At 46.9% G+C, this 18,694-nt stretch overlaps 6 protein-coding genes across 8 annotated transcripts; 3 read left to right on the forward strand and 3 right to left on the reverse strand.

Annotated features, from left to right (window-relative positions):
* Positions 1 to 30: 30 nt before the first annotated feature.
* On the reverse strand, positions 31 to 1,821 carry BDBG_00791 (60S ribosomal protein L21). The gene is made up of 4 exons (XM_002629499.2): positions 1,614 to 1,821; positions 1,477 to 1,544; positions 1,364 to 1,411; positions 31 to 1,240 (listed from the first exon to the last, which is right to left on the reverse strand). Exons 1-4 carry the CDS (start codon positions 1,647 to 1,649, stop codon positions 910 to 912), a joined length of 483 nt encoding a protein of 160 aa, XP_002629545.1. The 5' UTR covers positions 1,650 to 1,821; the 3' UTR covers positions 31 to 909.
* On the forward strand, positions 1,811 to 3,569 carry BDBG_00792 (40S ribosomal protein S9). Its single transcript, XM_002629500.2, has 6 exons — positions 1,811 to 1,966; positions 2,036 to 2,073; positions 2,150 to 2,168; positions 2,252 to 2,350; positions 2,439 to 2,672; positions 2,745 to 3,569. The coding sequence occupies exons 1-6, from the start codon at positions 1,959 to 1,961 to the stop codon at positions 2,920 to 2,922; spliced, it is 576 nt and encodes a 191-aa protein (XP_002629546.1). The 5' UTR covers positions 1,811 to 1,958; the 3' UTR covers positions 2,923 to 3,569.
* Positions 2,774 to 4,415, reverse strand: BDBG_00793 (uncharacterized protein). The gene is made up of 3 exons (XM_002629501.2): positions 4,042 to 4,415; positions 3,724 to 3,943; positions 2,774 to 3,639 (listed from the first exon to the last, which is right to left on the reverse strand). Exons 1-3 carry the CDS (start codon positions 4,339 to 4,341, stop codon positions 3,197 to 3,199), a joined length of 963 nt encoding a protein of 320 aa, XP_002629547.2. The 5' UTR covers positions 4,342 to 4,415; the 3' UTR covers positions 2,774 to 3,196.
* Positions 4,416 to 4,501: 86 nt separating this feature from the next.
* On the forward strand, positions 4,502 to 6,301 carry BDBG_00794 (uncharacterized protein). Its single transcript, XM_002629502.2, has 2 exons — positions 4,502 to 4,770; positions 4,858 to 6,301. Exons 1-2 carry the CDS (start codon positions 4,625 to 4,627, stop codon positions 6,245 to 6,247), a joined length of 1,536 nt encoding a protein of 511 aa, XP_002629548.1. The 5' UTR covers positions 4,502 to 4,624; the 3' UTR covers positions 6,248 to 6,301.
* Positions 6,302 to 6,694: 393 nt separating this feature from the next.
* Positions 6,695 to 10,631, reverse strand: BDBG_00795. 2 transcript variants are annotated; one of them, XM_031720043.1, is made up of 4 exons: positions 10,384 to 10,631; positions 9,516 to 10,314; positions 9,050 to 9,357; positions 6,695 to 8,958 (listed from the first exon to the last, which is right to left on the reverse strand). In XM_031720043.1, exons 2-4 carry the CDS (start codon positions 9,802 to 9,804, stop codon positions 8,347 to 8,349), a joined length of 1,209 nt encoding a protein of 402 aa, XP_031576032.1. In that variant the 5' UTR covers positions 9,805 to 10,314; positions 10,384 to 10,631; the 3' UTR covers positions 6,695 to 8,346. The 2 variants fall into 2 exon arrangements, with proteins under 2 accessions (XP_031576032.1, XP_031576031.1); XM_031720042.1 differs by having other exon boundaries at positions 10,380 to 10,631.
* A 4,693-nt stretch (positions 10,632 to 15,324) lies between these two features.
* On the forward strand, positions 15,325 to 17,911 carry BDBG_00797. 2 transcript variants are annotated; one of them, XM_002629505.2, is made up of 5 exons: positions 15,325 to 15,979; positions 16,195 to 16,522; positions 16,616 to 16,672; positions 16,740 to 16,901; positions 16,984 to 17,911. In XM_002629505.2, the coding sequence occupies exons 1-5, from the start codon at positions 15,832 to 15,834 to the stop codon at positions 17,345 to 17,347; spliced, it is 1,059 nt and encodes a 352-aa protein (XP_002629551.1). In that variant the 5' UTR covers positions 15,325 to 15,831; the 3' UTR covers positions 17,348 to 17,911. The 2 variants fall into 2 exon arrangements, with proteins under 2 accessions (XP_002629551.1, XP_031576033.1); XM_031720044.1 differs by having other exon boundaries at positions 15,325 to 16,522.
* Positions 17,912 to 18,694: the final 783 nt, after the last annotated feature.

The raw sequence follows: 18,694 nt of genomic DNA on the forward strand, positions 1-18,694 counted from the left end.
TTTTTTTTTAGCGTTCTTGGGAGACGCGAAAGCTTCGAGGTCCAAAGAGGTTTAGCGCGTGGACTTACCATCGACCGGGCGCGTTGAGTATGATCATGTGATCTACAAGTTTGGTGTCGAATTGGCCTGAGGGAGTAGAGAAAGATATCAGGGGGGAGACTAACATATGAGAGCATTCACTACACTAAGATAATCATGGTGCTGAACAGTATGAGTGAATGGATTGAAGCGTCAGGATGTAATAGTTCCCATTGACTAGCAAGTGAACCGCTTGAGGCCCCGGGCCGAATTCAGCTACACAGCGCATCTTCATTGAACTTCAAAATTCCCTCTTCACTAGCGGCGTCCAAAAGAGAAGTATACTAACTTCGAACGCTGTCAACTTGTAGCTCATCAAACTAGTCATTCACATGTATACGAGAGCCTTGAAAAGTTTACAACAGTACGTATCTTAAGGAGATGGCACCGACCTGGAGGTGTTGGCCGACAAGATTTCATAATGCATGAGGCTATGAAGCCAGAGGAAATCCACTGGGGTTGGTTTCCGGGTCGGATAGGTGTCGGTTAAGTCGCCAGCAGAAAGAGTAGGCCAAGACCGCAAAGTCCTGTAGCAACCGAACCGATGTTGGCCACGAAAAACATTGTGACAATAAAGTGATATGGCCCTCCCCACTGATGAAGCAAAATCTCAACGGATATGAATCACACCATTGATTGGCAAAAAAATTGATTTCCTCATTTGTCGTGGATGTATGGTTGTATTGATACCATGTGTAGAGGCTGCGCTCCTCCACGCCACCAAGTGCAATACACTAATTCACCGTGACATAAAAGGAAAAATAGTCGTAAAAGGGAAAAAAAAAGAACCCAAACCCCGTACAACACAGATAATTGAATTTTTGTCTTTCTTTAGATAGTCGTCTCGTATGCAACAGGTGTGATCGTCTCGGGCATATTTCCCTCCGTGCTCACTGTTCTCGCCTCCCGGGGTCCGACAGGTTGTCTCTTCAGGTGGACGTGGATACCCTCCTCCTTGGCCTTCTGTCTCTTAAGGGCATTCTCCTTGACTCGGCGGAGGAACTCTTCTCTGGATCGGGAGTGGGAAACGTGCTCAATGCGGACGTTGACGCGCTTCTCCATGTATCTGTTTCCAACGCGCTTGTAGATGATGACACCAACGGCGGACTTGGTCACGTTGTAGACAACACCAGTCTTGCCATGGTAGACCTTATGTGGCATACTATAAATATCACAAATGTCTCAGCGCATCGATCTATTTTATCGTAGAGGGGGGAATTCTTTATAGCGGTGATCGATTCCACAGTTATCGCGGTCCGACGTTGAGGAAATACTTGGTACTCACCCCTTGTGAACTGCTCCATTGACTTTGATATCCACGATGTCGCCAACCCTATATACCCGGAGTTAGATCCAAATTTCCTAAAACAGCATCAATCAGAGTATATTCTTTCGTACCGGTAAACTCTCAGATAGGTGGAGAGAGGGATAACGCCATGTTTCTTGTATTCGCGGGAGAAGGCATACTATAAAACATCACATCCCTATGTTAGTAACTCATTAACGGAGAGAATAAACAGTAGAGAAAAACCTACGCGAGTGCCCTTCCTCAGACCGTGAGAGTGACCCATCTTGACGGATGTGAGGTAGTCAGATGGCGATGGCGATTGTCGACGTCGAAAGTGCTTCTTCCTACGGACAGACTGCAAAGAGCTTGTCGTCGTCGGGCTGCGATGGTTGGGTTTTTCGCTTAGCCGGACGGTGTGCGGGCTCAACCCTAATTCTGGCCCAAACAAGTAATCGCCCACCGACGTCTTAGCGAGCCCCATAGAGCCGCATCAAAACTTCCAACATCGACTTTATTTTTCTGATTCCTTACTTCCGCACCCCGACAACGACACACCCTCGACAAACCGGATTGCGCTGCCGTCTCCTCAGCCATGGCCCCGTGAGTATTTGGATGCTCGTCTTGTGCTGGATAAAATGAGCGATTCTCTAATATTTGAGTTGTTTCTAGTCGCTCCTACTCCAAGACCTACAAGGTCCCTCGTCGCCGTATGTAACCACTTGCAATCCTTGACATATGGAGATTCGTCGATATACTGACAATTGCGCTTTCTTTCAATTCTAGCATACGAGTCGGCGCGTCTGTTAGTATCCTCAGGCCACTGAGCAGCAGCTTGTCTCTGCTTATGTCGTTGTGTCAGATCTCCTAACATGATTCCCTCGCTAGTGACTCCGAATTGGAAATTATCGGCAAATATGGCCTCCGTAACAAGCGTGAAGTCTGGCGTGTCCAGCTTACCTTGTCCAAGATTCGACGTGCTGCTCGGTATGGAAGCACCCACTCAGGCAATTAGAAAAGTTATGGATGATTATCTTGCATTGAGAGCGTCCGCTAATAGGCATTCTTTTAATAGTGAGCTCCTCACTCTTGACGAGAAAGACCCCAAGCGCCTGTTCGAGGGCAACGCCTTGATTCGCCGTCTTGTCCGCGTTGGTGTGCTCGACGAGTCCCGCATGAAGCTCGATTACGTCTTGGCGCTCAAGGTCGAGGATTTCTTGGAGCGCCGTCTGCAGACCCAGGTCTACCAGCTCGGTTTGGCCAAGTCCATTCACCACGCCCGTGTCCTCATCAGACAGCGACACATCCGGTATGTGTATTCCATTCGATTCTGTCTGGTGTATTGTCTTGCACTTTCTAACTAGTGTTAAACGTTTTGCAGTGTTGGAAAGCAAATCGTCAATGTTCCTTCTTTCGTCGTCCGTCTCGACTCCCAGAAACACATTGATTTTGCTCTTACCTCGCCATTTGGTGAAGGACGCCCTGGCCGTGTCCAGAGAAAGAAGAACAAGGCTGGTGAGAAAGGAGATGTGGATGAGGAGGAAGAGGACGAGGAGTAGATGTGTGCGTGGAGTTAATCATGAAAGGGAGGCGTTATTTGCTATCCGGCATACCCTAATGTATGATCAAATAAATATCGGAAAACTATTTCATGAGAATGAAGAAAAGCTAGCCATTCTACCTTATAATGTGAATATGACACCAATGAGTCCTAATTATGCCAACTCATAAAGCATAAGCGCCTGAAAAGTAACCCTGCTAAAGTTAAAACAACCTGGAACACCATTCAGAGTCGTGAATGTAGCCACCCAGGAGAGAACCTTTCCGCTTCAATTATCCTTTAACTCCCACTAAATCTTTCAACCCCTTCTCCGCGCCCCTATACCACCTCCCCATTTCCTCCAGCCCATCACTCTCCCCTTCCTGCTTCTTCCTGTGAGCCTCTGTAGCCTGCGCCACGCTCTTGACCTTCTTTCTCTCCAGTCTCACCAATTCCCTCTCAATCGCGTCAGCTTCTCTAGTACTCCGTGGCAATGACGAGTTGACCGAGGCAAGCTGCCGGTCTATGGCAACCAATTCTGCTTCACGTTCCGCAATCAGTTCAAGGGTGGCTGGTAACGAGAGAGTCTGGGACGAAGGAAGGGTAGAGTCAGGCTGGTACCCATTTGACGCTTGCGAAGCTGCAGCGCGTAGTGTAGATATCGTGGATTCGAGGCTTTCAATTGAGGCCGGAAGGTCGGATAATTGTGTTGTCTGAAGCTGGACTTTCTTGTATCCTAGACAGGAGAGAATGTTTTGTTGTCAATATCTCAATAAACGCGCTTATGAAAATAGATCGGACAACGGAGAGTATTATTTACGCGTCGCCAGCGCCCTCCCCATCTTCTCCATTCCCTCGATCATCAGTCTAACATCCTCCTTCCGCCGTTGCAGTTCTTCCTTCACCTTTGCTAACTCGGTTTCGAGCTCGATATTTTCTTGGTGCCCAACAACCAATGGCGGGTCCCCGACGATTGCGCGCAGGAATTTCTCCTTCGTGACTTGCTCGATGTATGAAAAACGAAGTTTCGCGAAAAGTTCCTAAACCCCACGATACATAACATATCCAGTCAGGTCATGGAAGTTTCTTTTCTCTACAATGGCACATTCTGGGATTATGTGTGGGCGTGCCTACGTACCTTGTAATGAGTTAAATCTTCTTCCAGCGACGCAGGAGTTGGATTATCAAACGCATCTGTAGACACGTCAGAGCGCCTGTTGGACGGCGACTGGGCTGATCCGGTTGGGTTTGTTGTTGTAGAAATTGGTTCGCTGATTTTGAGAATTGAGAGGCGCGTGTCGGGGCCTATTTGCTTGAGAGCGGCTAGCGCTTTCGAGGGGGATGTAGTGGACATGCTATCTTCCATCGTTTCCAGAAGCAAGTAGCCGATATACAGAGATAAGTGGTTTATATTCCATTCAAAGACCAACGAAATCATCCAATGGGATTTGAGCTATGGTCGAAAACATGATGTTCCCGCGTCAGCGTCATTCTAGTAATTATGTAGATAGATGTAACCACTCGAGGAGAGATAATCAGTAATGTTTGTCATGTTTGCATCAACTTCGCAATATCAGCCGTCATAAACCAACCAGCGACATCAACCCGCCGAGCCCAAGGCTGCAACTTGACCCCTCCTTACATACGTCAAGGTGCAGAGGTGATATATATCTCCTCCCACTTGAATCATCTATTTTATACATGGCCTGTCAGTTTGTATAATGTCTACGAAGAACGGGGCGGACTCTACGAATGCTCCCGACCTCGACGACGACGAATATGTCGCCCAGCTCCTTGCGAAGGATGCACGCGATAGTTCCCTACGATATTCTACCCTGGGAATGAATGCTTTCATCCCACTCCAGAGGTATGTGTGGCTGTCTTCTTTTAAAACTACCTTTGTTTCTATCTGTGTCGTTTTCTGACTATTGCGCGGGAATGACCTTAATTGTAGACCCTCCGCACGTGCCCCAAAGCCTAATACCCGATTTCTGAGGAATATACTGCGCGAAACGGACAGCCATAATGCGAGTCTGAAAAGAAAGGAGGAGGAAGAGGCTCGTGAGAGAATGAGGGCGTTGCGACATGGGCATGAGCCTTCGTCTGGTTCGACGGCAGCTCGCGATCTATATGATGTCAGAGCGGCGAAGCGACGCAGGGTTGAGGCTTCCACAGACAAAAAATACGAAAGTGGGGGACACTCTAGACGACAAAAAGGAAGGGAAGAGGAGAGTAGACATACTTCGCATGATCGAGAGAGGGAGGGACGGAGGGAACAGAGAATGAGGAGAACGGAGAATGATGAGAGCAGCGACGATGAAGAGAGGGCGAGAAGACATAAATCGTCGAGATCGAGACGCCATAAGAAGGAAGACGATCGGTCTCACCGCAGTCATAGCCGGCGGCATGCGGAACATAGCCATTCCTCAGACAAGCACAGGTCGAGCGATGACGATCGAGAACGCCGTTCTCACCGGCGTCAAAAACGCCACCGCAGTCATTCTAGCTCCCCGTCACGAACTAGACGTCGCCCACCAGAGCGCTCCAGTTCCCGAAAGGGAAGTCTAAAGGGTAAAAATGAATCGCATGGCGAACAGCACCACCCCCGCAAACACCGCACATCTACTACATCCCGAGAGACACGGGCCGCTGCAGAGGCGGGGAAATCCCCACCCCTTCCCCAAACTTCACCACGTCACAGCAACCCCGAACCCCGGTCGCGAGATGTTGATACCATAGACCCGTCAGTGCCAGGTTCGGCTTCAGCTTCAGCTTCAGATTCAGATTCAGACCCGCTAGAAAGTCTCATCGGCCCACTCCCCCCCTCGGCAGAAAACGACGATACCCCCCCACTCCGCTCCCGAGGCAGGGGCGCCTACAAGAAGAACAAAAGCAATAATATCGACGCCCACTTCGCATCCGGTTACGATCCGGCCCTCGATGTCCGCCCAGATGACGAGGACGAGGGCGAGGGTAACACGGCCAACACCTCAAAAAGCCCCAGCAGGCCACGACGCCGGCCGGTGGCCGGCCTGGCGACTGCAGAGGACGATGACTGGGACATGGCTCTTGAGGCGTTGCGGGATCGTGCGTTGTGGAGGCGGAAGGGTGCAGATCGGCTTCGCGCGGCTGGGTTTGATGAAGGGGTTATTGAGAAATGGGCTGGGAATGGGGCGTTTGCGGGGTTGGATGGTGGTGCTGGTGGCGGGGGCCACAGAGATATGGGGGGCCGTGATAGGGATGTGGAGGATGTGAAGTGGGTGAAGCGGGGGGAGAAAAGGGAGTGGGATCGTGGGAAGGTTTTGACGGATGATGGGCATGTTGACGTTAGGCCTGAGTGGTAGCCTTAATTATTTTATTTTATTTTTTTATTTTTTTGCGGTTTTCCTTCTTCATTTGGATGTTTCTTTTTTGCAATCCTACGCCTACAACACTGCGTTGTTTTGGATCATATCGGCATGCGCCGCATGCTACTGGTCTTGGGTTTACCTCTCTACTTACCCCATATATCACCCACACATCCCGAGGCAAGCTGAGTCTCCCTTTTGCTTTTTTTTTTTCCCCATGTCTCCAATGTTTCCCTTATGTTACTGTGTCTGTTATGCACATCATATGCAAAAAGGGGGTTGGTTGTCAGCTGTCGAGATAAAACCGGGTGTGGGGGGGGTAGTTAGCGTCAGAGGGAGGTGTGAGGGATGGCGCTGTGCTGCCTGGGTGGACTATGTATGTATGTATGTATGTAGTGTCCGTATATGGAGGCGGAGAGCTCTCTCGGGTGAAAAGATGTTGTGTTGTGTTAGCCGGCTGGGTAAGGCATGCTTTTATTATTTATTAAATGTTAATATATTAGACTATGTATATAGGCATGTGTATGTGATGTGTGGGTGTATATATATGTGTGGTGTGGGAGGGTGGTGGTGTATGCAGGTAATTTGCAAAAACTGATATAGGTATAGGTATAGGTATGGGTACAATTTCTGTGTTAAAAACTTCTTGGATGTGTCGTTTCGTTTGGATTCGGATATCTTGTCTGGCAAAAAGCAGAAGGAAAAAAGAAACAAAAGAGAAAAGTAGGAAGGAAGCAATTGGGGATAAAAAGGGAGATAGATAGAAATTGAATAGTGGGAAAAGAGATAACACAAAATAAATAAAACGGAAAAATAAATATATATATATTATTTTGCTTTCTCTTTAGTTTGGTTGTCATAGCGCGGCGCGGGTAGTTTAAAACCCCGTTTTTAAGTAAACGAGGTGTTAAAAAAACTTGTTTGGTAGAAAACTAAATGAGCATGGGATTATATTTTGGAAAGATATAAAAAAAATAAGAGGAAGGAAATGCTGTGGGGATCTGCGGGGCGGGCCGGTGGTGTGTGTGTGAGTGTGTGTGGTGCGGGGGGGTATAAAAAAAGATATTAAGTATAGCTAGCCTTGGGAAAGAAGCGAGACAAAAAAAAATCGAGAGAAACGGGTGAAGAAGCCAGGCAAAAAAACAAAAATTATGGAGAAAGAGAAAACGCTGAGATGTAGGGGAGAGGGAGGACAGCAAGAGAAAAAACGACGCAAATGCGAAGAAGACACCAACATGCATGCAACCTTAGGGGACTGGCAAATCCGTCCAATTCTTGAAACACGTTCCGTCCACTGGGCGACGGAAGTCTACTTCTTCTTTTTTTCTTTTTTTCTTTTTTTCTTTTTCTTCCCACCCCTCCTTTCAACATCACATCCTATTCCTGATCAACGTTACCCGTGGGCCCTGAGATTCTATCAACAACCATTCTCCCGTCCTCTAGGAATCTGATTTTTGAGCGTTGCGTTTCCAAGGTCTCTTAGGTCTCTTAGTGAAGTGGTGATTTCGTTGCTCAGTCAGTCGTTGCAGAGCGCGAGAGAGGGAGACGATGGATGGGAAATCGTTGTTGTGCGTCAGTCGTTTCGTAGGCTGCGTTTCCAAATATATCCAAAATATCCAACAACTCCAATCTTCAATTGTATGGTCGGTGTCCCAGGTATTATAGGTATGATCCCAAGAGAGTTAGTTATCTGGCGACAACATCCACATGAGTAGCACCATGGGTTCGAAAGCAGGGGGCGCTCAATCAACGGGGGGGGGGGGGGGGGGGGGGGTGCGTATGGGCGTCGAGTTTTCTCCAACGATTTCCGGGTAGTTCGAGAAGGGAAAAAAAATTTATCGAGGGAGACATTAGATATTATTCATGTCCAAAAATTCTTGAATAGTCCGCCCATTCATCGTATTATATTTTATGTAGGTCATGACTCATTTGAGGGAAAGATTGACAATTTTAATTTGTTGTCCGTCTGTTCACTTCTGCAAAATTCCCTTAGCCAATAAACCTCCTGTAAATCCGTTTTCGCTTTGCCAATTGACAGCCGCGATACATAATAGCTTATGTCAGTTAGATAAACAATTCATATATGTCAAACTTTCTCACGCTCTCGTCCTCCGCCGGTGCCAGAAGCGGGCGGTATCGGAGTCCAACGGAATTTGTGCTTGCTCCATGGCCGTGAAAAGGCGTAATAACGATCCTGGGGGCTGAACAGAGGCAAATTCAGGCGGTCTTGCACCCACTGTGGTATCTCCCTGGTTGTTGTTAATAGCCTCCAAATCTGGGACGGTAACTCCGAGGGTTTCGTTCAGCGTATCGAGTTGTACTTCTTTTGCGAATTCAACCAGGCTCGCGAGTAATCTGACCCAGTGGATTAATATCTCAGGATCTACCACCAAGTTGCTTGGAAGGCGGAATTGGACGGTTTTTCGTTTCGAATGTGTTGGCTGTGGAGGAGCGGGATGTCCGTTGGGCTGGTTCGTGGTTGGGGTTGGTTCGTCCGTGGGGTCTAGAAGGGAGGAGAAGTCGTATTTATAGTAGGAGTGGGTATTGGGCCGGCAAAATTCGGTAAGACTTGGGTTCATGGCACGGACGACTGATCGCAAATCGGGGCATGTGTTTAGGAGATGAGAAGCTAACATATCAGGAGGGCATGAATGGGGGAGATTCGGCGGCCGAAAGTGTGGGCTTTGAAGCGGCGTTAACCATCGTCTCTAATATAAGTATAAGTCCGCGTTAATTATATGTATAAAGGTAATAACGAATGGCCATCGATGAGGAAACGGGAACATGGGAGGAACTTACGGGATTGTTTTGATGAGCAGGGAAGGTATGAAGGCGGAGCATTCTGTCTATCTCTGGTTCATATACCAGCAAGATCATGGCAAGGTTGCGGACAATGTGAAAGGGGAAACCTGCGCCGGGATTTGTGCCGTTTCCTATGCGTACGTTGAGACTTGTGCTGGGGTTGTACTCAGTGTACATGATTCCGTAGCGCACGATGGGGTTATAGTGCTCTGATCGTTGTGAGAATACTCGCTGGAAATCAGCCTCCCACCCAGGTCCGTGGATAAAATAGGGCGGGGAGATGATTTTAATCGATTGAGTTACGTCTGTATATACGAGTTAGCAAGCACTACCACATAACCTGACCCAAGACTAGTTGCTCCTCCTCCTCCTCCTCCTCCTCTAATACCACCACCACCCCACCCACCGCGGACGCAGCAAGGCAGACAGACAGAGAGGGGATGAAAGGAACATTGGTGCTCACATTCATCGAACCATTCCGGGTTATTGGGGTATATGGTAGGATCCGTTGTTAGAGTCCAGCATTGATTGTCGACGCCCTGATCTGGGTCATCGTCTATATTGGGGATGACTCTGACGGGGGACCATTGTCCTCTTGGGCCTTGAGGCTGAACTCGATCGAGACGAGCTGCCAAAACGTGTGCGAGAGTGTCGCCGGGGTATGTGCTAAAAGCGGTGGCCTTCATCGCCGTAAACAGATTGGCCTCCACCCGGACGGATAGAGCCATATTGTCCGGAGCTCTTCGTGGCATGATTCTGGACGGTTTAAGGTAAGGGGGATTAAGGTGAAAATTCGGAGAACAGTGTCAAGGTTCGACAAATAGTCATTATAAAGAGTGGTGATGCGTGTTGGAAGGGTATATTTTTTTTGGTTGAGAGAGAGAGAGAGGGCTGGTCTGTGTTCCCAAGTGAAAATGATGACAACCAACCCATAGAAAGAAAAGCAAAGTTGTTGAGGATTTATCGAAGCATTGACGTGTTTATTGTAAGGCAAACGAATGTTTATTATTATTATTATTATTATTTTCTTTTTTTCTCCGGGGGCGGGCGCGAGAACGGAATATGCATGCAACTGGTTTTTTTTTTTTTTTTTTTTTTTTTTTTTTTTTTTTTTTTAGGTCGGGAGGAGAAAAGAGTCCGAATTGTGCATCGCGAGGCAGCGAGGGTTTCTTTCGTAAGGCAACCAACTAACTGTAATTATTTTTTTAACTGTTTATCTCGGGCAGCGGGCTGATTCGAAACCCAAGGAGCCTAGATTGTGTCTGTTTTCTGACTGTTATTCAATTTATCCAACGTTTTCTACGGAAGTAAAAAAGTGCGAACACACACACCAACAAGTCTGGATGTTCCCCCGCAATGCCGTTTGCAGAGAGAGATACAACAAGACTGGTTGAAATGGTTGTTTCCCCCCCTTTTTTTGCCTTGAGAACGGAAAGAAAGAGGGAATGGATAAGAAGGAGAAGACGAAGAGAGGGGAATGAGTGAAATAATGGAGGAAGAAGGCCTAGGAATATAAATCGAAGGGAGGGAAAAAATAAGTAAAGAAAAAAAGAAAGAAAGAAAGAAAAAGAAAAAAGAAAAAGAAAAAAAGAAAAAAGAAAAAGAAATGCCAGCAAAAAGAAAGATGATCGCAAAGTCAGCACAAGATTCGACGATGAAGCCGCAGCGCACGCACTGACTGTGGAATACAAGGCACAAGGCGCGGGATCTCGCAGGGTCTAGCCCTTTCATCACGTTTGGTAGCTAAAATGCAGCCTGATGCAGAAAACCCAAGCACCAGGTTCGTCGTCTTTCTTGGGTTTTGGGTTTTGGGTTTTGGGTTTTGGGTTTTGGGTTTTGGGTTTTGGGTTTGGTCTTTTGGATTGATGGAGGTCAGGCTAGACAATTACTGTAACTGAGGGATGTTGTCGTCGTATGTAGCATGGAATAAATAATAAATAATGGAGAAACACCAAAAGGCCAAAAAGACCAAAAAGACCAAAAAGCGCCCCCCAAAACCAGACTCTCACGGTGTCAAAAAGCTGTCAACACGGCCGGCGGAAGCGTGGATATTTATTGGGTGGAAATTTTGTTTTGTCGATCGCGAGACTCTTTGGATGAATGGAATTTACATTTATTTTATATTATTTTTTTGTTTTCTCTCTCTCTCTCTCTTTTATTTATTTATTTTAACTTTTCCTCTCTATTTTTCACTTCTTTTTTCCCCTTCTTTTCCTGTCTGCCCTCCGTGAGATAGAGATAGGAGACAGAGACAGGAGACAGAGAAGAAGAAGACTCCAAACTGCAACACAGCGCAGGGCTAATTGTGTGAGGAGACACAGCACTAGTATTAATAATAAATAACTGACTTCTGGGCGAGGAAGGTTTTCTTGACTTCAAATCTGTCAGGTGATAAAAATAATAAAACAAGAAGAAGGAGAAAGAAGAGGGGAGAAATCGACAGCAACGAGACAACACAGGGAAAATAATAATACTGCTGCTTACTCTATGCTTATTATTATTATTATTATTATTATTATTATTACCTAGAGGAGAGGAGAAGAGAGGATTGTCGAGCCGCACCGCGCCGCGCCGCACGAAACGCACGAAACGCCCGGAAAAGCGGGGAGTGAGAGGAACGGTCTAGAATCCAGACCTGCGTTGATGGCTTCAAGGGAGAGTCAAGGGTTTTGATTTTCGGCTGTGAGTCTGCGATGATTCGACTGGCCAGCGCAGAGCAACAAGCAAAGCCGCCTCCTGCATATCATTCTGATTGCATGGCTCTTGGACTCTTGGTCTCTTGGACTCTTGGAGCAGCCCAGTCCGAGGCTAATAATAAGTCTGTCCAAGCCTAGTCCAGTAATCAGTCCCATGATGATAATAATAGTAAGGCACCGAACTACTGACTGACTGCCACCAGCTGTTGTCTCTGCTTTCTCTGTGTGTCAGGGACGGATTGACTGACTGCTTGGACTAGCCAACCGACTATTTATTATTGGGGGGATTTCGGGTGTTGCTGCATAATTATTAAATAATATTTGGGGGGTCCTTCAAACCCCTTCAAACCCTGCCCTGTCCTTGGCCGCGGTGGATTCCTGCAGCTGCGAAACAGACCAAGACGAGGTCGTGGCCTGTGGTGGTGTGGTTGTTTTTCTCTTTCTCTTTCTTTTCCTTTCTTTTTCTTTTCTTTTTTTTGCTCTCGTTTTGTGTTGGATGAAACCCGGGCCAATCTTTGCTTTTGTCCTGCCCAGACTGCGTTTTGGCCTCGTCTGATACTCTTCATATATGTATGTACTGTACTCCGTACATGGTTTAAGATGATAGAGACACACCGAATAAGAATAAGAATAATAATAATAATAATTTGTAGAAAGTCACGCCACAAAAACCGAAGCTAGCATTTTCCTAGACAGCTGACCTTTCGAGACACTTCACTTGCACAAGGCCCACCCCTCGCCCCTTCCACCCAACCCATATTAATAATTGCGGGCTCTGTCTCTGTCTCTGGTAACTAGTCTGGCAGATGGCATAAGTTACTATACTATAACTTTACTACGACAGACACGGTTGACATCGATTTGGCGCTGACCTGACCTGACCTGACTCGGGAAGTCGATTATCACCAACAACACCACAACCACCACCGGCACAGCTAAACACAACGCCTGAGGAGTTTATATATATATATATATAATGTCATACAAGTCATACAAGAATTATTGACGGTCTCTGATTCCGGAACGATACTTCGAACTGTCAAGGAGCCAGCCAGCCTCATGATTTTGGGACTGGAATCCCGCCACGTGCTGGCCTCTGCTGAAACTCTATCCAAGCCCCTCCAGTTCTGCACGCTCCCGTGCGCACTGTCGAAATATACCCCGTATTTGTACATATATATATATAAAATATATATATATATATATGTATATGTATATATGTATAATAAAATAGAGAACCAATCTCCAGCCCGTTCGTCCCCTTCCGGCTATTTAACATTACTTTATTTATCATGACAGACCAGTTTGCGTTTTCCTACCCTTCGCTACTGGAGGGCTATGAGAACTGAACCTCCCCCGCCTGTTTGATTCTGATTGATTATTATTCTTTTTTCTTTCCCCTCTGATTTCAGGCTAGGGAGCAATAATAATGAAGATGGCAAATCGTTCAGGGAACCCCGCAGCATGGGATCCTAAGCAAGGCCATATCACGAATTCCCATTCCCCGCAACCCGCTAGAGATGGGACGTCGTGGTTGGCTTTTGATATTCATATCTATCACTATCAGGTTGGTCTGCTGCTGCTGCAATAACTATGAACACAGGACAACAGGTATGTATGGAAGCGGGTTACACTCGCTACACATGAAGGGGGCAAAAACGATGGCTTTGTCTTTTTTTTTTTTTTTTTTGCTTGGTGTAGAGATCGTGGAGGGGAGGGATGGGGGATGGGATTTGTGACACTACATCACATACATGTGTAAACGACCATGGGGGTCTGCTCTATGATTACACACCCGCGTTTAACCCCTCTGGTGATGCTGGAGCTCTCAGCAGGGGAGGGGAGGGGAGAGGGGGAAGGGGTTCAGTGATAGATATTTTGACTGCGTGTAGTTTGTGGCTACATGGCACAGCAGCAGAGCATGGCATGGCATTGAGTGCATGCACATCTCATCAAAAATTTTATAGAGTGTACAGATCTTCAGCTGCTCTATCAGTGCTGCAATATTGATCCCTTACACACTTTCTTCTATACACATGACAGGGTATATATATGTGCATACAGCACGTACATATTCAATCCCATCCTAATGTGATATAATAGTCGTCCTCCCCTCCCATACCCCCCCCCCCCCCCCCGAGAATAAGATGACGGATGAGTATATAACTCAAGAGATGATATTGTCAAATATGAGGGTGATAAGGAGGAGAAAGATTTTATATTTTTTTTTTTACAGTAGGGGGAAGGGAGTATAGCACCGGGGAGGGGAGCTTTTTTTTTTGCTCGTACAGTGCATAGTAGCCTATTCCGATCAATATCACAACAGCATGGTCCTCGCGTATTTTCTATCTATGTAGCTGGGCTTTTTTTTTTTTTTTTTTTTTTTTTTTTTTTTTCCGACAATGCATATTACATTTGTGGTAGTTCATGGGGGGTATGCACACAGGGTAGATTAGGTATGCGTGTGGGGGCTATGGGACGAGATAGTTATGTCGGGCGCTTTGCGCAGGGGGGGGGGGGGATTTTCCTTCTTTCTATATAAGTTTGGCAATTATTGCAGTATCTAGGTTGCATGTGAGGTGTACTCCGTATTGAATGAAGCCTTTGAGATAGATAGGTAGTTAGCCCGGTCTGCGTTTACAGATCTCAATCGCTACCATCCATATCGTTATCTAGATCTGATCTAGTATTAACAGCCGCCCCCGCCCATGGCCATACGGCGGACGGAGTTCAATCAGCTGGGTTAAAGTTTAGTCATAGGTAAAATATGCATTGTAAGTTATATATATCTAACTTTACTGTCATGGGCACAATGCAGTGTTTTCAGATATTTAGATACATTCATGAGCACGCCGCGGCCATCAACTATTTAAGCCATCAACTATTTAAACGAAATACTCTTTCTTCCAACCCTCCTCCCCTGATCTCGCTGGGATGATAGCTGGACACCTTGATGTAACCTTTTTCAGTTTAGCCCTGTATTTAAGATCGGTGCTTGTCTCTTCCAAGATTTGAGTGTTCAGGGGCCGACCAGTCTGTCTCCTCAGTACGGAGTACTGCAGGAGTCTAAAATGGAGGAGGTTTTCTGACCAGGGGGATCAGAGTTAAACCTTGAAAGTATTGTACATGTACGTGTGTGATGGTGATGGTGAGTGATCTTAGGTTGGCCTCAAGGATTTCTGTTGTCATGAAATGGGAAGAAATGACAATATCTAGATATCTACTACGGAGTACTAGGGACGTTGTTCTATGCTCTTTATATATAGATATATATTTCATCAGGAGAAATTTTCTGCGCGATGCTGGGAAGTAATAATGTGATGTAATGTACAGTACAAGATAATATCAATCTCGGCAGTTTCAAGATGGCTTAAATACTGATGATTTACACACCGCGGACCGAGAGAAGAAAGAGCCTTGATAATTCGATCCTTACTTTAGACGTTTCCCTCAACCCAGCAAGTAGTGACTGACCACGGGGGGTTGGGGGTTGTGTGTGTGTGCGCATGGCACAGGACCTTCCTCCCTCCCCTAGCAAACTACGATGCGGACATATTTAGATGGATTCCAGATGATCTTCTTTCCCATCATTCGCTTCCTCGCTTCCTCGCTTCCTCGCTTCCTCGCTTCCCTCCTCGTTTCTCTTTACTCTGAGTAGTTACCCCGGGCAAGCCACTATTTCCTATTTCCCATGCCCGTCGTCGTCGTCGCCTGTCGCTCTTTTAAACACCCCATCATTTTCAGCACAATACGAGGTGGAGATAAGACACTTCACACAGACAAACAAACTGCGGAGCTTTGGTGGGCTCGCCATCAGGCTAGTTGTAGTTACACACGCCCCGGCGCCGCTTTTCGAGTGGAAGAGGGTACGGGAGTGAGAGAGAGAGAGAGAGAGAGAGTGGGAGCCAAAGAGCACACATACATATATATATATATACCCTTTCAACAGATATCGAGGGGGAAACCGATATTTGAAAAAAAACAAAAGATTCGACGGCGGAGAGAGAACCTCGGATGACAAAACCTTCTCGCAACTGCTAGTTAACTTAATTTAAAGTTAAATATCCGACGAAGGTTGCCGAGATGTGGCGGAGATCGCACCGGACCCTGTCCACGGTCGTGGCATCGCTCCTGATCCAATGTCTCAGATACGCTCTACTGGTCGATGCAACTCCCGCCTCAACTTGCCCAGCCCAACACGACAGTCTCCCGGACTTTGTGCTTGAATATGGTAGGTTGATGAAGTGGAAGAGCTTTTCTTCTTCTTCTAACTTTATTTCCCACTTTATTTCTATTTTTATTTCTATTTTATTTCTGGTTCAGTGCTATACTGCCAGTCATTGTATGCCCCTATGAACGGAAGAATGAGCGAAAAATGGTAGCATCAATATATTCTCGTCACTCTTTCTAACAAAATATTTCCCATAAACTACCACCACCATGTAGCCCCCCTGATCTACCTGCACAGCGAAGACCCATACATGCCCTCCGCGTTCGCGACGCTGCTTGAAAACTCAATCCCCACAATCAACTATACGCCTGTCGCAGATGTCCCGTCGCCCCTGACGCTCGGCAATCTTGATTCGCTGAATATTCTGGGCGGTGAGGATATCTTCCTCACCTCGAAAGAGGGCATCAGAGCGCTTCCGGAGTGGTTCAGGGGCACCAGACCCGATAGGACTGGAAAGACTGTGGACGCTGTCTCGTCCGTCATTGTTGTGAGGGACCATGGTGATGGGAAGACGGTTGATGTGTTTTATTTTTATTACTTTGCGTAGGTTCTCTTTTCTTTCTTTTGGTTTCTGTTAATTTTTCGGGGAAAGAGTTGATAAGCCGCAATATGATAATTGACGATGATTGACCCTAGGTATAACCAAGGAAACACGGTCATCGGGATCCAATTCGGCAACCATGTCGGGGACTGGTGAGTTTACCTTTCCTTTCCCGATGGATGTATGAATGAACTAGCGGGAATGACGTACCTGATCCAGGGAACACAACATGATCCGCTTCGAAAATGGGGCGCCACAGGCTATCTGGTACAGCCAGCATTCAGCCGGTCAGGCATTCACCTACGAAGCTACGGAGAAGCAGGGTCTCCGTCCAGTGGGGTATAGCTCCAATGGATCGCATGCTGTCTATTCAACTCCTGGGTAAGTTTCGCCGTTCTTACCTTCCGCTTCTCCAGACAAGAGAATGCGGAATAATAAACCTGACTGAAAACCCCAACCCAAGAACCCACGACCACACCATCCCAGGCTTCAACCTGCCGGGCGGCCTCCTCGAAGACGAAACAGACAGAGGCGTCCTGTGGGATCCCCTCCTGAGCGCGTACGCATACAGCTACGACAACGCCACCGAGATATTCACGCCGTACGATGCCAGCACGCCCACGAGCTACCTGTATTTCGACGGCAGGTGGGGTGACCAGCAGCTGCCCGATGATGCGGAGGGGCAGATCGTCCTGTTTGGACAGCGGAAGTATGTCTCTGCACCTAATGGGGTGAAGTTCAAGCGGCTGGTGAGGGAGGAGGTTTGTCCTGGGGATGGGGAGTGTGTTATTTATGATGAGGTTAGGGTGAAGAGGAGGGGTGTGTAAGAGTGGAGGGGCGTTTATATACATACCTACTTAATGAGGGCATTCTAATTCTATCTGTTACGAGGTTCAATGGTGAATGCGGAGGCGAGTGGTTTCCTTTTTCTGTGTGAGGATATGACATGAACCTGCGTTGATTGATTGCCTTGATTGTTTTGCGCTGGCTTTCCTTTGTGTGTTTCCCCTTGAATGACTTAAAATTTATGATACCCCTGCCATGGACGAATGAGGAACTTGAAGGCGCTGCGGGGGATTGAGGTAAGGAAGGAATTATGTATTTTTTCTCTCAGGAAACAATAGTTATAGCCTCGGGCTCTCTCTTTTCCCAAAGCGGCCGAGAACCTTTCTTTCTTAGCTTCAGCGAATGTACTCCGTAGAGTTAGTTATATCCCTCCATCGCCTCAATGGCCAACGGGCAGACGAGCGGGGGTGGGTTGTTGTTGAGTTGCAATGTTCCTCCCACTTAGATGTATTCAGTCATGGGTCGATCTCTATGTATGTATGTAGGAACCACATTTTCCCACCAGCCACATCTCCCTTGACGCCCTGCTTCCTGCTTTCCTGCAGCTTTTAGAGAGGCAGGCCATAGCAAGAGCTGACTCGGGATGAGCTTGTTCTGGGAGTGGTTGGTTGAACGTGTTTGGTTTGTGCGGGTATTTCTCCCTTGCTTTTCTGAGGAGAGAGACTCTCTCCTCTTATATTTTTAGAGATCAGCACATGAAAAAATAAAAAAATTAAAAATTAACAAAAAAGAGAAGAAACGCTGTTTCAAAGCGAATAATATCAGCGTGTGTACCGTATCAAATGAAGCTTGTTTGACCGAGCCTCCGTGCTGAAATTATCAGAATGCAATGTCTGGAAGGTTGCAAGCGCTATTCCCAGCTAGCCGCGCGCGACTAGCCATTATTATTATTCCTTTGGAGGGGGGTCACTCAGATGCTTTTCGAGATTGTTGATGGGAACCTGCATTTGTATCTGCAGGTATGGTATTGTCTCCTCTCTTAAAAAAATAAAAACAATAGAAATAAAAAGGGCAGTAGGGGGTTTGGTTATTGAAAATCTACCGACTGAAATTCAAGCAGGACACTCCACGAAATCCGGAGAGCTTCCAAATGCTTGCTACTAGCTTGGAAAGCCAAAGACAAAACTAATAAACCAAACCAAAAACAAAATTCGCCCTCGAACTGGAACCGTGCGGATCCTCGGGGGGGAGACAAACCACATCCATATATTTATATCAGCGTGTGTGCAACGACAACACAACCCAATAATGCCAACCCAAGGCACAGCGCAGGAGGGTGTGACAGCTCCAGGTATGAGTCCGAGCTCACTTGACTCGGATGGCCTCGA

Source organism: Blastomyces gilchristii (assembly GCF_000003855.2).
Source record: "Blastomyces gilchristii SLH14081 genomic scaffold supercont1.1, whole genome shotgun sequence".
Lineage (NCBI taxonomy): Eukaryota > Fungi > Ascomycota > Eurotiomycetes > Onygenales > Ajellomycetaceae > Blastomyces > Blastomyces gilchristii.

Coding starts and splice junctions, on each gene's coding strand:
- BDBG_00793 (XM_002629501.2), bottom strand. CDS start 4,341: ATGATTTCGTTGGTCTTTGAATGGAATATAAACCACTTATCTCTGTAT. Junction 3,944..4,041: donor AAGATTTAACTCATTACAAG/GTACGTAGGCAC, acceptor CGTGGGGTTTAG/GAACTTTTCGCGAAACTTCG. Junction 3,640..3,723: donor GGGGAGGGCGCTGGCGACGC/GTAAATAATACT, acceptor TCTCCTGTCTAG/GATACAAGAAAGTCCAGCTT.
- BDBG_00795 (XM_031720043.1), bottom strand. CDS start 9,804: ATGCCACGAAGAGCTCCGGACAATATGGCTCTATCCGTCCGGGTGGAG. Junction 9,358..9,515: donor CCCGGAATGGTTCGATGAAT/GTGAGCACCAAT, acceptor TCGTATATACAG/ACGTAACTCAATCGATTAAA. Junction 8,959..9,049: donor CTGCTCATCAAAACAATCCC/GTAAGTTCCTCC, acceptor TACTTATATTAG/AGACGATGGTTAACGCCGCT.
- BDBG_00791 (XM_002629499.2), bottom strand. CDS start 1,649: ATGGGTCACTCTCACGGTCTGAGGAAGGGCACTCGC. Junction 1,412..1,476: donor ACCTATCTGAGAGTTTACCG/GTACGAAAGAAT, acceptor CCGGGTATATAG/GGTTGGCGACATCGTGGATA. Junction 1,241..1,363: donor AATGGAGCAGTTCACAAGGG/GTGAGTACCAAG, acceptor TGATATTTATAG/TATGCCACATAAGGTCTACC.
- BDBG_00792 (XM_002629500.2), top strand. Junction 2,351..2,438: donor AAGATTCGACGTGCTGCTCG/GTATGGAAGCAC, acceptor TTCTTTTAATAG/TGAGCTCCTCACTCTTGACG. Junction 2,673..2,744: donor ATCAGACAGCGACACATCCG/GTATGTGTATTC, acceptor AACGTTTTGCAG/TGTTGGAAAGCAAATCGTCA.
- BDBG_00794 (XM_002629502.2), top strand. CDS start 4,625: ATGTCTACGAAGAACGGGGCGGACTCTACGAATGCTCCCGACCTCGAC. Junction 4,771..4,857: donor GCTTTCATCCCACTCCAGAG/GTATGTGTGGCT, acceptor CCTTAATTGTAG/ACCCTCCGCACGTGCCCCAA.
- BDBG_00797 (XM_002629505.2), top strand. CDS start 15,832: ATGTGGCGGAGATCGCACCGGACCCTGTCCACGGTCGTGGCATCGCTC. Junction 16,523..16,615: donor TTTTATTTTTATTACTTTGC/GTAGGTTCTCTT, acceptor GATTGACCCTAG/GTATAACCAAGGAAACACGG. Junction 16,902..16,983: donor GCTGTCTATTCAACTCCTGG/GTAAGTTTCGCC, acceptor CCCCAACCCAAG/AACCCACGACCACACCATCC.